The following is a 12,717-nucleotide window of genomic DNA, read 5'->3' as shown; positions in this document are numbered from 1 at the left end:
CTTTTCTTAACCTAATCTAACCTTAATCTAGTGTAGCCAAAATGCAAAACAGAGATGAAAATGGTAGTCCTACACACTAATGCTTCCAACAAACCAAAACACTTACTTGTTTCTCGGATTAAAACCTCCTAAATCTCCTAGCTATCTTGAGCATCGGTTCGGGCTGCAAACTCTACTTCTATGCTCGATTTGATGCGCGCGGCGCTCAAGGCTCGATTCCGTGTGTCCCGTCAACGGAACAAAAATGAAGGGGAGCTACAAGCTCTACCTCGAGACCTACGGACCACTTATTGCTCAAGTGTTTCGAACCGAGCGGCCATGGCTACCTCTCACATAGCCGATGCGCAATGCCTACCTTACGGGTGTAGTGAGCTTACCTTGATGCTTGATCGAGTACCCTCCTCTTTTTTGCACACCGGTAGCTCCAGGATCCTTGAGGCAAGCTCAAGCAACCTCAATCCCTCTCCCATAAGCTTCATCCTCCATAGCCATGCGTGAGACAAGAGAAGAGAAGAGAAGAGGGGAAGATGAAGAGAGAAGATGGAGAGCTTCTTCTCCAAGATCCCTCACTCTCACACAATCACTCCCTCACACTCTCTCATGTAAAATATTACATGGCACATCGAACAGAATCTGAGAAAGAGATAGAGAGAGTACACAACAGATAAGAGGAGAATCAGTAAATTCTTTAACTCCAAACAACTGATACAAAGATGGCTCTGTCCACCCGTGCGCTTCCACTGTGTGAAGCTTAGATGGCGATCTAGACAGAAGATAGGTGAAGAGCTTAAGACTAGCTGGAACAACAACTCTGACTGGGTGAAAGATGGATGATAGATAGCTATGAAGGGGTTTAGCTTTTTATAGCTTGTGAAGGGGGTCATGATGGATGACCTTCCATATGCACTTGTGTCTGTTGACCTTCCATGTGCCCATGTGTCTGTTGACCTTCCATATGCACATGTGTCTGTTGACCTTTCATATGCACATGTGTCTGTTGACCTTCCATGTGCCCATGTGTCTATTGACCTTCCATGTGCACCTCCACTAGTTGGCTAGGGAATATTCTAGGGAATATTCCCTTTACCATTGGCTAGGGCCCCTGATAACTCTCTTACCCGCAACTCGATGCAATGTGCCTCGATTTGCTACCAGCTTAACCACTCTATCTAACCCAAAGATTAGACCCACAACGGTCACCTTTTTGCCATCCGGTCACATAGACCTCATCTGATATACAAGTCAGGACTCAACCAATGTCTGGGCTCACATATGGCTTCTCCTCATAATGGGGGCCTTACAACTTTGAGCACCATGGATCATTGGTAGCACCTAATGAGGGTGGGGCATTGATCATATCTAACACCCCCCCTCAATGTCCACCCATAGGTGAACTATCTCCTCGACCCAATGCCGAGTCTCTGAAGATGAACTTGAAGCAGATCCTTTGTAAGTGCTTTGGTGAAGATATTTGCTCCATTCTCCTCTGTTGGACAGTAGACCAATTCCCGCATCCCAGCCTTCCAATGACTCTCATGAGGTTTGTTTGAGAACTTGCTCAAAACACCAACAGCAAAACTGATATCTGGTCTGGTGTTACACAAGTAGATCAGACTGCCGACCAACCTCCTATACCTCCCAATGTCTGCTAGTGCTGATGTATCCTCGACGGATAACTTTGCATTCACCTCCATAGGTGTAGCTATCTCCTTGCACTCGGTCATGCCAAATGCCTTCAAGATCTCCCATGCATACTTCTTCTGAGAGATGAAGATCTTTCCTGGCTCTTGCCAGACTTCAATCCCCAAACAATAGTGCAGCAAGCCCAAGTCTGTCATTTCAAACTCAGAACTCAAAGCCTTTCGAGTTTGGTTGATCATATCTTCATAGTCACCTGTAATAAGAAGGTCGTCCACATATAGGACAATCACTACAGACTTTTTACCATCCCTCTAAACATACAAGTTAGCATCTCAGGCACATCTTTTGAAGTTTAGGTTTAAAAAGAACCTATCTATCCTGGTACCATGCTCTGGGGGCTTGTTTCAGCCCATACAATGCCTTCTTCAGTTTACACACTTTGTTCTCAGAATGGAGGGCCTCAAACCCTGGTGGCTGAGCCACATACACCTCCTCCTTGAGGTCACCATTTAAGAACGCTGACTTAACATCCATTTGGTACACTGGCCACTTCTTGTGGGCAGCCACTGCAAGTACCGTGCGAATAGTGGTCATTCTGGCAGTTGGGGCAAATGACTCTTGAAAATCAAACCCTTCAACTTGTGAAAATCCTTGGGCAACCAGTCTAGCTTTGTACTTTTCTAAGGTACCATCAGCCTTGTACTTTACCTTCCAGATCCACTTGGTGCCAATAACCTTCCGCTTTGCTGGTCAATCCACTAGCTCCCAAGTGTCATTCTTCATTATGCTGTCATACTCCACCTGCATAGCAGCCTTCCGTGATGGATCTGCAAGTGCTTCTTCTAAATTAGTCGGCTCCTTTACTTCTCTCATAATCTCAACCATCAAGGCCATATTGATTATGTGAGCAGAAGCCCTCCGTTGCTCCTCTATCTTCTGAGACCTCCTTGGTCCATCTGTCTTCTCCTCAACAGATGCAGGCATAGGATTATTGTGGTCATAGAGCTGCTTCACCTAGCGCGGCAATGGCTTTTCCAGTGGGGTGATGTCAAGTTGGTGAACTTTTTCCTCATCATCTGAAGATGATGCTTCCTCCTCCTTAAGGATAGGGATAGCTCTCGGGATAGGTTCATAGTGGACTACTTCTTCGCTTGATGATAAAGTGGAAGAACTTGCCTTCTCCTCCTCCACTGTATGCGGCTCCTCCTTGAAAACCACATCACGGCTCGCGATGATCTTCTTTGCCTCTTGGTCATATAATTTGTAAGCCTTCTGCTCATCACTATAACCCAAGAAGATACGTTTTCTGCTTTTTGGTTCTAACTTGTTTCTCTTCTCATCTGGAACATGTGCATAACATTCACATCCAAAAATTCTGAAATGTGAGACAGATGGTTTCTTACCAGTGTAAGCCTCATGAGGTGTTTTTCCCTTGAGAGCCTTTGTATAGCTCCGATTTAGAATGTAGACTGCAGTATTAACAGCTTCAGCCCAAAAATGGTTAGGCAATCCCTTGCCCTTTAGCATGCATCTTGCCATCTCCACAATGGTGTGATTCCTGCGTTCCACAACACCGTTCTGCTGAGGTGTGTGAGGCGTCGTCAATTGACGCTTGATCCCTTTGCTCTTGCAAAAGCCTTCAAACTCCTTTGAGTTGAACTCACCACCACCATCTGTTCTAAATTTTTTCACACTTTTCCCTGTTTCATTCTCAACAAGTATTAGCCATTCTTTAAACTTACCAAAGGCTTGAGCCTTATCACGAAGGAAGTACACCCACATCTTCCTACTGTAGTCGTCGACAATCAACATAAAATAAGAAGATCCCCCCAAGGCCTATGTAGGCATCTTACCACACAAGTCAGCATGCACCAACTCTAGAGGAGCCTGTGCTCTATTCTTGCTTTCTTGTGGAAATGCCTTTCTGTGTTGCTTGCCCATCATACAAGCTTCACATGGTTCCTTCAATTCAGTTATTGTAGGTAGGTGAGCAACCATACCTTGCTTTTGCATCTCCTTCAATACTGCAAATCCGATGTGTCCAAACCTTTCATGCCAAAGCTTACTTATGCCCACTCCAGCGGTGGCTGTAAGAGCACTTAGCTCATACAGGTTGTTCCTTCTTTCTCCTTTGCCAACAATTGTGCCAGCACTATCAATAATTTCTGCACCTGTCTTCTTGAACCTCACTTCATGACCAAGATCAGTTATGGCAGACTGATAAGAGATTTCTCTTGATTTCGGGAACATACAACACATTTGAAAGCTTTTTGACTTCACCATTTGCAGCAACAAAAGAAATAGTACATGTGCCTGTAGCAGGGCATTTAACATCATTTCCAACCGTCACAGTGATGGATTCTTGTAGAGGCTGCATAGAACTGTATAGACCTTTCTTGTTGGTCATGTGACGGGAGGCCCCACTATCCAACACCCATGAGTCAGTGGTAGATTCTTCTTGCGCCGAGAAGCACACTTCCTCAATGGTCGCCATGAATAATTCCAACTCTGCTTCAGCTGTATTGGCTGTCTCTTTCCCTTTACTTTTAAGGGTACCATTCTTTTCATTTGCCTTCTTGACACGACAATCTGCAATTGCATGTCCTTTCTTCTTGCAATAGAAGCACTCTCCTTGAAACTTCTTCTTGCCGCCCTTCTTCTTTTTGTCACCATCATTTTTGGTGGAGGAAACACCTTTGCCTTTTGCATTGGCAGAGAATGCAGCATCTCCATTGTTGCTTCCTTCTCGGGCTTTCATCCTCAACTCCTCCTCCATTAATAATGCACAAAACTCCTCAAAAGTCAAAGCTTGAGGTCTCACCTGAGTATTAAGGGCAGTTACTAGTCCATCAAACTTTTGTGGACAAATCCGAAGACACCTCCGAGCTAGCTCTTCGCTAGTCTTTTGTATCCCAGCTCCAGCCATCTGGTCACGCAGATTCTTAATCCGAGTGGTGAATGCTTCAACCGTCTCTCCTTCAGCAAACTTCTCTGCAGCTAGTTGATTCTCCAAGTTTTGAATCCTTGTTTGGTTTCGTGTTTCATACTGACTCCTTAGTACATTCCAAGCCTCTCACGCTTTGGTTGTATGCTGAATCAAAGTCAAAACATTGTCAGAACAGCTTGTAACTAAGGCACACAATGCATCTGCATTCCTTCGTTTCCAAGCTCGCAGAAGATCTGCATTCGGAGGAATCATCACACTAGGATTTGATGCGTCGGGGTAGGCTGTGGTTCTGCGTCAGTCCCCAGCACAGTCTCCAGAAGCTCATAAGAATCAAGGATAGTTGTAATTTTGAACTTCCACAAGGTGTAGTTTGTACCATCTAACTTGCCTTCGCTAAAGGTTGGTGGACGAATCCTCAGTGTTTGAATAGCCGGTACAGCAACACCACCTCCTGCACCACTTCCGGAAGTCGACATAGTTTCTCTTTGCTGTTGAAGCCCTTGCCTCTTGCACGCTCTCCGATCTCTAGAGCCCCCTGGGCCATGATACCATGTAAAATATTACACGGCACAGCGAACAGAATCTGAGAAAGAGATAGAGAGAGTACACAACAGATAAGAGGAGAATCAGTAAATTCTTTAACTCCAAACAACTGATACAAAGATGGCTCTGTCCACCCGTGCACTTCCACTGTGTGAAGCTTAGATGGCGATCTAGACAGAAGATAGGTAAAGAGCTTAAGGCTAGCTGGAACAACAACTCTGACTGGGTGAAAGATGGATGATAGATAGCTATGAAGGGGTTTAGCTTTTTATAGCTTGTGAAGGGGGTCATGATGGATGACCTTCCATATGCACTTGTGTCTGTTGACCTTCCATGTGCCCATGTGTCTGTTGACCTTCCATATGCACATGTGTCTGTTGACCTTTCATATGCACATGTGTCTATTGACCTTCCATGTGCCCATGTGTCTATTGACCTTCCATGTGCACCTCCACTAGTTGGCTAGGGAATATTCTAGGGAATATTCCCTTTACCATTGGCTAGGGCCCCTGATAACTCTCTTACCCCGCAACTCGATGCAATGTGCCTCGATTTGCTACCAACTTAACCACTCTGTCTAACCCAAAGATTAGACCCACAACGGTCACCTTTTTGCCATCCGGTCACATAGACCTCATCTGATATACAAGTCAGGACTCAACCAATGTTTGGGCTCACATATGGCTTCTCCTCATAATGGGGGCCTTACAACTTTGAGCACCATGGATCATTGGTAGCACCTAATGAGGGTGGGGCATTGATCATATCTAACATCTCAATCCCTCTCTCAGGCACAAGCAATAAGGCAAGAAACAAGAGAAGAAGAAGAAGAAGCTTTGGCCACACACAAGAATGAGCTTCTCATTCACTTTTCAACTTTATATACAAAACCTTAAATCCCTTTTGGGCGGTCATCCCCTTTTCCTCTTTTTTACATGGCCGACCGTAGCCTAGGCCCTTTTTCCCATTGTCCTTCTATCTTCCTAGATTCCTTTCCACCGCCCGTCTACATTTACAAATTGCACAGGTGAGAGCCCGGCGCTCTTTTACAAGATTTCAGGGTGCGCCTTTTTATTTTAAAATGTGCATTTCCCCTTTTGCATTTGCCTTGGACTTTTAAGGTTGCCCTTGCGCTTTTGGCCTTTTCTCCTATTCTTTCTTCAGTCGGGCTACCTTTTTTCCGCCTTTGCCCTGCGTCTTTTTTATTTCCTTTTGCTTTCTTCTTGTTGGGGTTAACACCTAGCTAGATGTATTTGAACATATAAGTATATCAAAACTACACATGATGTCATGCATATAAACAACACACGCACGCGCGCACGCACGCACACACACATGCATGCATGCACGCACACGCACACGCACACGCACACGCACACGCACACGCACACGCACACACACACACACACACACACACACACACACACACACACACACACATGCACATTGAAATACATCTTATCTAGCTACTTGATCCATGCTATGCATGATCTTGTATAATTGGACTTCATCTTAGATGATAACCATTCTTTGTATGCAATGAGGGAAATCTTAAAAGTTGAAAAACAAAAGCAAGGCACATTTGTACATACCTACATGATATGCCTTGGATAGCCGTACATGCATGTAATTATTCTAAAGCCCTTCTTGCTTTGTTCCTTGTTTAAATAATAAATTTTATCTACATAAAAAAGGATTTAGTGCTAGAAGCAATGTGGCTATCCATCAATCCCTTGCCGCTAGCCCTTTGGGTCCAAGGGTTGAGCATCCTTTATTTTTGCAATTCTAACTAGTAAAGCTACCAATTTAGATCGAGCATCCTCTATTATTGCCATTATATTAGGATTATTGTGAGTGTAATAGTGCCATGCTCATATAGACATGTATAGCTTTGTCATGGAATAATCTTGAATAAGGAGAGGCTTTTAGGGATTTAAAATTGGCATCTTTTTGCAAGGATTCAAAATGAAGTCTCATACTGATAAAACCTAGTACAACCATTCAATCTAGATTTATCTACCAATCTATGTGGTTTGATATATTTTTTACATACAAAAGGGTTGCCATATAAAGGGGCCGTTTATAGATTGAATAGAAAAGGGTGTGTTTTATTTTGAGAAAATTCATAGATAAGGGTATTTGTAAATAGGCCATGAACGTACATGATATAGAGGAATCACATATAGTGAACCCCTCGAGGCTCAATCTAAAGTGATAGCTTTACTAATTGTACATGGGGCATACTTTTGGTTGGCTACAACTCAACCATTAGGATTGGTTGCAATGGCATTTGGTATTCAAAATCAAACTATGCTTCCTTGCAAATCTTTAACGTGTATACCATGAGACTTCCTCTATGTTGTGAGGTGGTCCCCTTTGGTTTCACCTCTCAAAAACATAGGTCCTAAGTTCAAGGTAGTACGTAAAGTGTGGTGGATTAATATTTTTTGCTCACAAGTATGATTGCTACATAAATGTCACAATAAGGGAACCTAGCAATAGTGACCAACAACAAGACTATTCAATAGTCTTGTTGTTGTCCAACTCTACTATTAATGGTTCAACAATACTTTTATGGGCCTTAAAAAGCTATTGAATAGTGGACTTTAATGATGAATTCCATGACCTCAATGATTCAATGGTACGCTGCAAGGTGTAAAATAATGAATACCCAAGTTAATGATGAATTCTAGTACCATAATTGGCACATAGATGAACTTGAGCTAGAAGATCTCCAAATCACATATGCTCAGCCAATTCATTGGCATGGTCTTTTTGGTTCTCACCAAGATGAGCTTTCATAAACATTATAAAACTAGAACACCTTACTCTTAGTGCTATGTGTTGCTATCTTTATTTGCCTCTTCATCTGGGCACTTGTTGATTGATCTTCAATCCAAGAGAAGCTGCATATAGAAGTTGGGGTGTGTTGATAGTACTACCCCACTGATTGTTTAGCGAAGCCAAATCTTTGTGTTGTATGGTGGATGTGAAGGCTCAATGCTACCACATGTCATTTTGATTCTTTAGAATAATCCAAACCAACACACAAACAGGGTTGCTTAACTATTGCTATGGCAGCACCCACCTAACATTCCGCTTCATAGGCTAGTTTTGCACTCGAGCTAGTGCCATAGGACTGCAACACTCAACTTCACCTATCCAATAAGTGCATTGGGTGATTGAATAATGGAAATTGTCACACCCATGCTCAGCACCAATCGCATGATACTTACCATAGCATGAAGGTTGGATCCATAGTCTATGCACTTATGATGAGGCCCAATGGGTGCCAATCTATAGACATTAATAGTTATAGATTCAAGTAAACTCCTATGTACTTGTTTCTTTGTGCTTTATCTTTAAGATTTGTTACCTATGGAATGGTTCTAGTCTTGCATGCATTAGCTAGGATCCATAATAAGGACTATGCATTCACTAATCTCTTCAATTCATGATGATGCTAAGTAGATATTCTAGAACTATTGTAGAATTTTGGACAACCTTGTGACCACTATAGTGTGGGTAAAATAATTCTCATGCCTATAAAGGGATAGATCATCTCTCATATACTTTTCTTTAATCTGGCCTTGACAGGAAATTGTTGTTCTCATGTGAAGTGGAGTTAAATCCACTACCTTTCTCTAGACCATACTTTGTGGATGCCTCTAGAACATACTTTGTATATGCCTAACTTGTAGCATACTATGGTTAGATATGGTGAAAGGGATGGAAACCATGTACCATTGACACATGTAGCACATGATAGTGTGTATTAGTCCTCCTTAATCATATACCTAATCAATTTTGAGCTAATAGGCACAAGATTTTCCTTATCTCTTTATGCACTTGATTATTTGAATTCAAAAGTTTTTATATCAGACCGACCCCTTATATAAGCTCAGCTGTGCACTTCCTATAATCCACAAACTTATTTGCATTTAAATCTATTTTAGGAGCACCTGTACTTAATTGTCTTGGTAATGTAATTGAATGCTGCTTTTTATAGACATAACTTTGTATTTTTATTGCTTGGTTCTAACATACATACACGCATGCATGCATGCACACACACAGACACACATGTATGTATGTATATGTACACATGCATGCATGTACATATAGAGACACACACATACAAAAGAACTATTACTATTTAAGGACACACACGCACGCACGCACGCACGCACACGCACACGCACACGCACGCGCACGCGCACGCACGCACGCACGCACGCACACACACACACACACACATTGTGATACATAAATACCAAGATACACAAAACGATCTATTACACACATAGTTGAATCTATAAGTATGGAAAAAAACTATTACACAAATAAATATATGCATATACAAAATAATTATTCCTATTAGGACATACAAATGTATATTTGTTTCTCACTCATGTGGACACACACACACATGCATGCATGGGCACATCTAGCCCATCCAGTAATTCTCTCTAGGTTAGACAAACTAAATACCACCAGATATAACATAATAGAGGAAGGGGAAGGAATATTAATGCATGTTCCACTATTTATGTTCAAAATGGGTCAAGCCCTTCATATATCACATTGATCATTGATGCCAAATGCAATGTATACAAGCATCCTTTCATTTTTTCTCTTCAAGCATCTCCTAGCCTCTCCTCCATGTCTCTATTGATGATGATTCTCCACAAGCCTTGCACTTCAATAAGGTATATGACTTTGGACTATCATGTTAGAAAGCCAAAGCCTATGAACTTGCCAATTACTTCTTGGGATGACATTGTGTTCGATCAAAAGGTCTTATTGATTTATATTTCAACTTGGCAATGCCTTAAGCCTATGCAAGTGAGTGGATAATGGGATTTTGACTTGAGGCTTCCCACTCTAGACCTTGATTTTGAAGCTTAACTTAGGTAAGGGATTAAAGACTCCAAGAAAGACTCAAACAAATTGTAAGGTGACATTGACTAATGGATACTTGATTTATGAGTCAAAGCCATGTTTTCGATACTTATGCTTCAATGAAGCTTTCGAGAGGGAGAGATGTAACCAACTTTCTATATATCAACTATTATACTCAGGTCCAAGAGAGATTAAAAGTCAAGTCAAGCAATCAAATTAACCAAAAAGTCTAGATGACCAAGACTTTTTTGCTTAGATAGTCACATTGACTTGAAGCCCACATAATGGGTGGTTTCATAAAGTGAAACTAGATGCTCATAATTAAATAAACAAACCATGAACCTATACAATTAAGCTCTCTAGATCTAAATTTGCCCTCATAATGGGTGGTATCGGAAGTCACTGCAGAGGAAGAAAAGGAGACATCCAGATTGCTTCTCCTGCATAGCCGGACTAGTGGAAGAAGAAGCAGCAGCATCAGAAGAGGGGACATTTCAGATATTGTTTCTGTGTTTCCAAGCCTGCGAGAATATCCAACCTGCCATGGGCAACATGTTTTCTCACCATCGGGATGAAGACGGTTTTTATATTTCCTCTGTCCTGCATGATGACAAGCTCCTCTACACATATGAAACAGCCTCCCTGTATAATGATTATGTCCGGAGCTTTGATAATGCCATGAAAGATGGAGCCAGTCGTGTCCTCCGGTCCTTCAAAGTCACCCCCGATGTCCAGAGTGAGAGGTTCTCTTTGGAATCCACGAGTGAAAGTACAAGCCTTGAGAATCAAGGCCTTTCTTTCGAATCCTTGAGTGAGAGGTTTTCTTGCTTAAGGTGGACCATAAGGTGATGGAGGTCATCCTTTCATACAGGCATGATACTTGGAATAATGATGAGCTATTCCTTCTTGTTAAAGAGTACCTTGACATAAGCTACTCACAAGTCGACTTCTGTATGGAAGCTGAGAACTCGATCAAGAGGGCTAAAGATGCACAGTCAATCCTTGAGACGGCCTTAAAAAGTGTGCCATTTGATCGAGATCCTAATGCAAATGATATAGAAAGGGCTAGTGTTTATCTAAAGATGTTCCTGGAGGCAAGGGAGCCTTTTGGAAAGGAATTCTGGGACAAACTTGATGCTGTTCAGAAGAGGCACATTGTTATGTTGAAGAAACTGAAGGAGCAGAAGAGGAAGCTGGACAAAAAGCTGCACAACAACCATGTTTGGGCAAATGTGTCATCTATTCTGTTTATTGCATCAATAGCGACAGTCCTAATATGCTCTGTGATTGCTGCAGCTATAGCTGCACCCCCTGTAGCTGCAGCTCTTGCAGCTGCAGCTACTGTTCCTTTTGGTTCCATGGGAGCATGGGTAAAGTCATTCTGGAACAAGCACGAACAGGAGATCAAAGCACAACTAGATCTCCTGAGGACCATGGAAACTCACACAATGGTATCAGTCCATGAGCTGAAAAGCATCAAAAGACTGGTGGACAAGTTTCAGATCCAACTAGCATCAACCATTCGGGTCATCAGCTTTGGTGGCAGTGGCAGTGACACTATTGCGGTGAGGCTTGCACTTGATGACATCAAGAGGCAAAAGGAAGGATTTGTGAGCGCATTGGATGACCTGCATGAGCACATATGCAGGATCAAGAACGAAAGTGAAGTGGCAAGGGAAAGGGTTGTTGACATGCTTGCCAGGCGGGAGCACAGCTGACAGCATCAGCCGTGTCCAGTTATGATGTATTTTTTCAGTATTTCATGATTACATTCTAGTCTAATGCCCAAGTATTATGAATCTGCAATTCAGTCCTGATAGATAGTCACATGCCTCTGGGTATATCACACTGTTGCTGACTTTTTGTCTGTGTGATGTCCTTATTAAGGCAACACCGAGAGACTCTAAAGAATCTCTAGTGTATAGTAGTATGGGACATGGCACAGGAGGGTCACAAGTAGCAGAGTGTCTGTAAGTGCGAGTTATGAAAGAAACACTGGTGCCATCTTTTGCACAGGTAGAAGTGTGGCAGCATGTCATGGGTGGCACTGGCAGACATCAAGCTACTGCTGATCCTGGGGGAAAGCCTGTTCTAGACTCCGCTTGTACAGTATCTACCTTCCCATAGCCATTGCCACCTCAAATATGTGCTGCTTCAATTAATTTCCATTCCTTTTGTTTTGATATAATTGATTAGGGCACCATCTCAAGCCTGTAAAACCCTCTCACTCGCCAGGATTTGTAGTTGAGGACATCGCTGGCATTAGCCCCATCCTGCATTATCTTTTAGACTATGTTAGAATGTTGGGGATTTTGATGTGCTAGAAACAAATGCAAATATCAATGTACCATTGGTAAGATATTTGGTCATTTTGGAAAAGGCTCCTACATCAACTAAGTTAACTACGTGTAGGAAAGCCACCTCAAAATCATGATTCCCTTAACTCTAATGGATATGGTAATGTATCTCCATCCATGGGACATCTACTTTGAAATCAATGATGTTAAGCTTATACTTTGGACCATACCATATAGCCAAGGAAGGATTTTTTTAAATAACTTGAGTTTATGTATTTGTTTAAAGTTGTGTAATTACATCAGATGCTTATGAGTATGATAGGGAACTTGAGAGGAAAAAAAAATCCTTATAATCACACCATATCTCTAACGATAGTCTCAATTCAT

General features: G+C 42.2%; 1 protein-coding gene across 1 annotated transcript; it reads left to right on the top strand.

Annotated features, from left to right (window-relative positions):
- The first annotated feature begins 10,576 nt into the window (after positions 1-10,576).
- LOC148026889 (UPF0496 protein At2g18630-like) lies at positions 10,577-11,751 on the top strand. The gene is made up of 2 exons (XM_087690353.1): positions 10,577-10,776; positions 10,905-11,751. The coding sequence occupies exons 1-2, from the start codon at positions 10,577-10,579 to the stop codon at positions 11,749-11,751; spliced, it is 1,047 nt and encodes a 348-aa protein (XP_087546479.1).
- Positions 11,752-12,717: the final 966 nt, after the last annotated feature.

Source organism: Lygodium microphyllum, chromosome 13 (assembly GCF_053477565.2).
Source record: "Lygodium microphyllum isolate KBCC chromosome 13, Lygodium_microphyllum_v1.1.10, whole genome shotgun sequence".
NCBI classification, from domain to species: Eukaryota; Viridiplantae; Streptophyta; class Polypodiopsida; order Schizaeales; family Lygodiaceae; genus Lygodium; species Lygodium microphyllum.
This window is presented reverse-complemented; position numbering and strand designations above follow the sequence as displayed.

What these genes read in the sequence shown, in the direction of transcription:
- LOC148026889 (XM_087690353.1), top strand. Translation starts at nt 10,577, where the DNA reads ATGGGCAACATGTTTTCTCACCATCGGGATGAAGACGGTTTTTATATT. An exon ending in CCCGATGTCCAGAGTGAGAG is followed by an intron (nt 10,777 to 10,904) that starts GTTCTCTTTGGA and finishes CCTTTCATACAG; the next exon opens with GCATGATACTTGGAATAATG.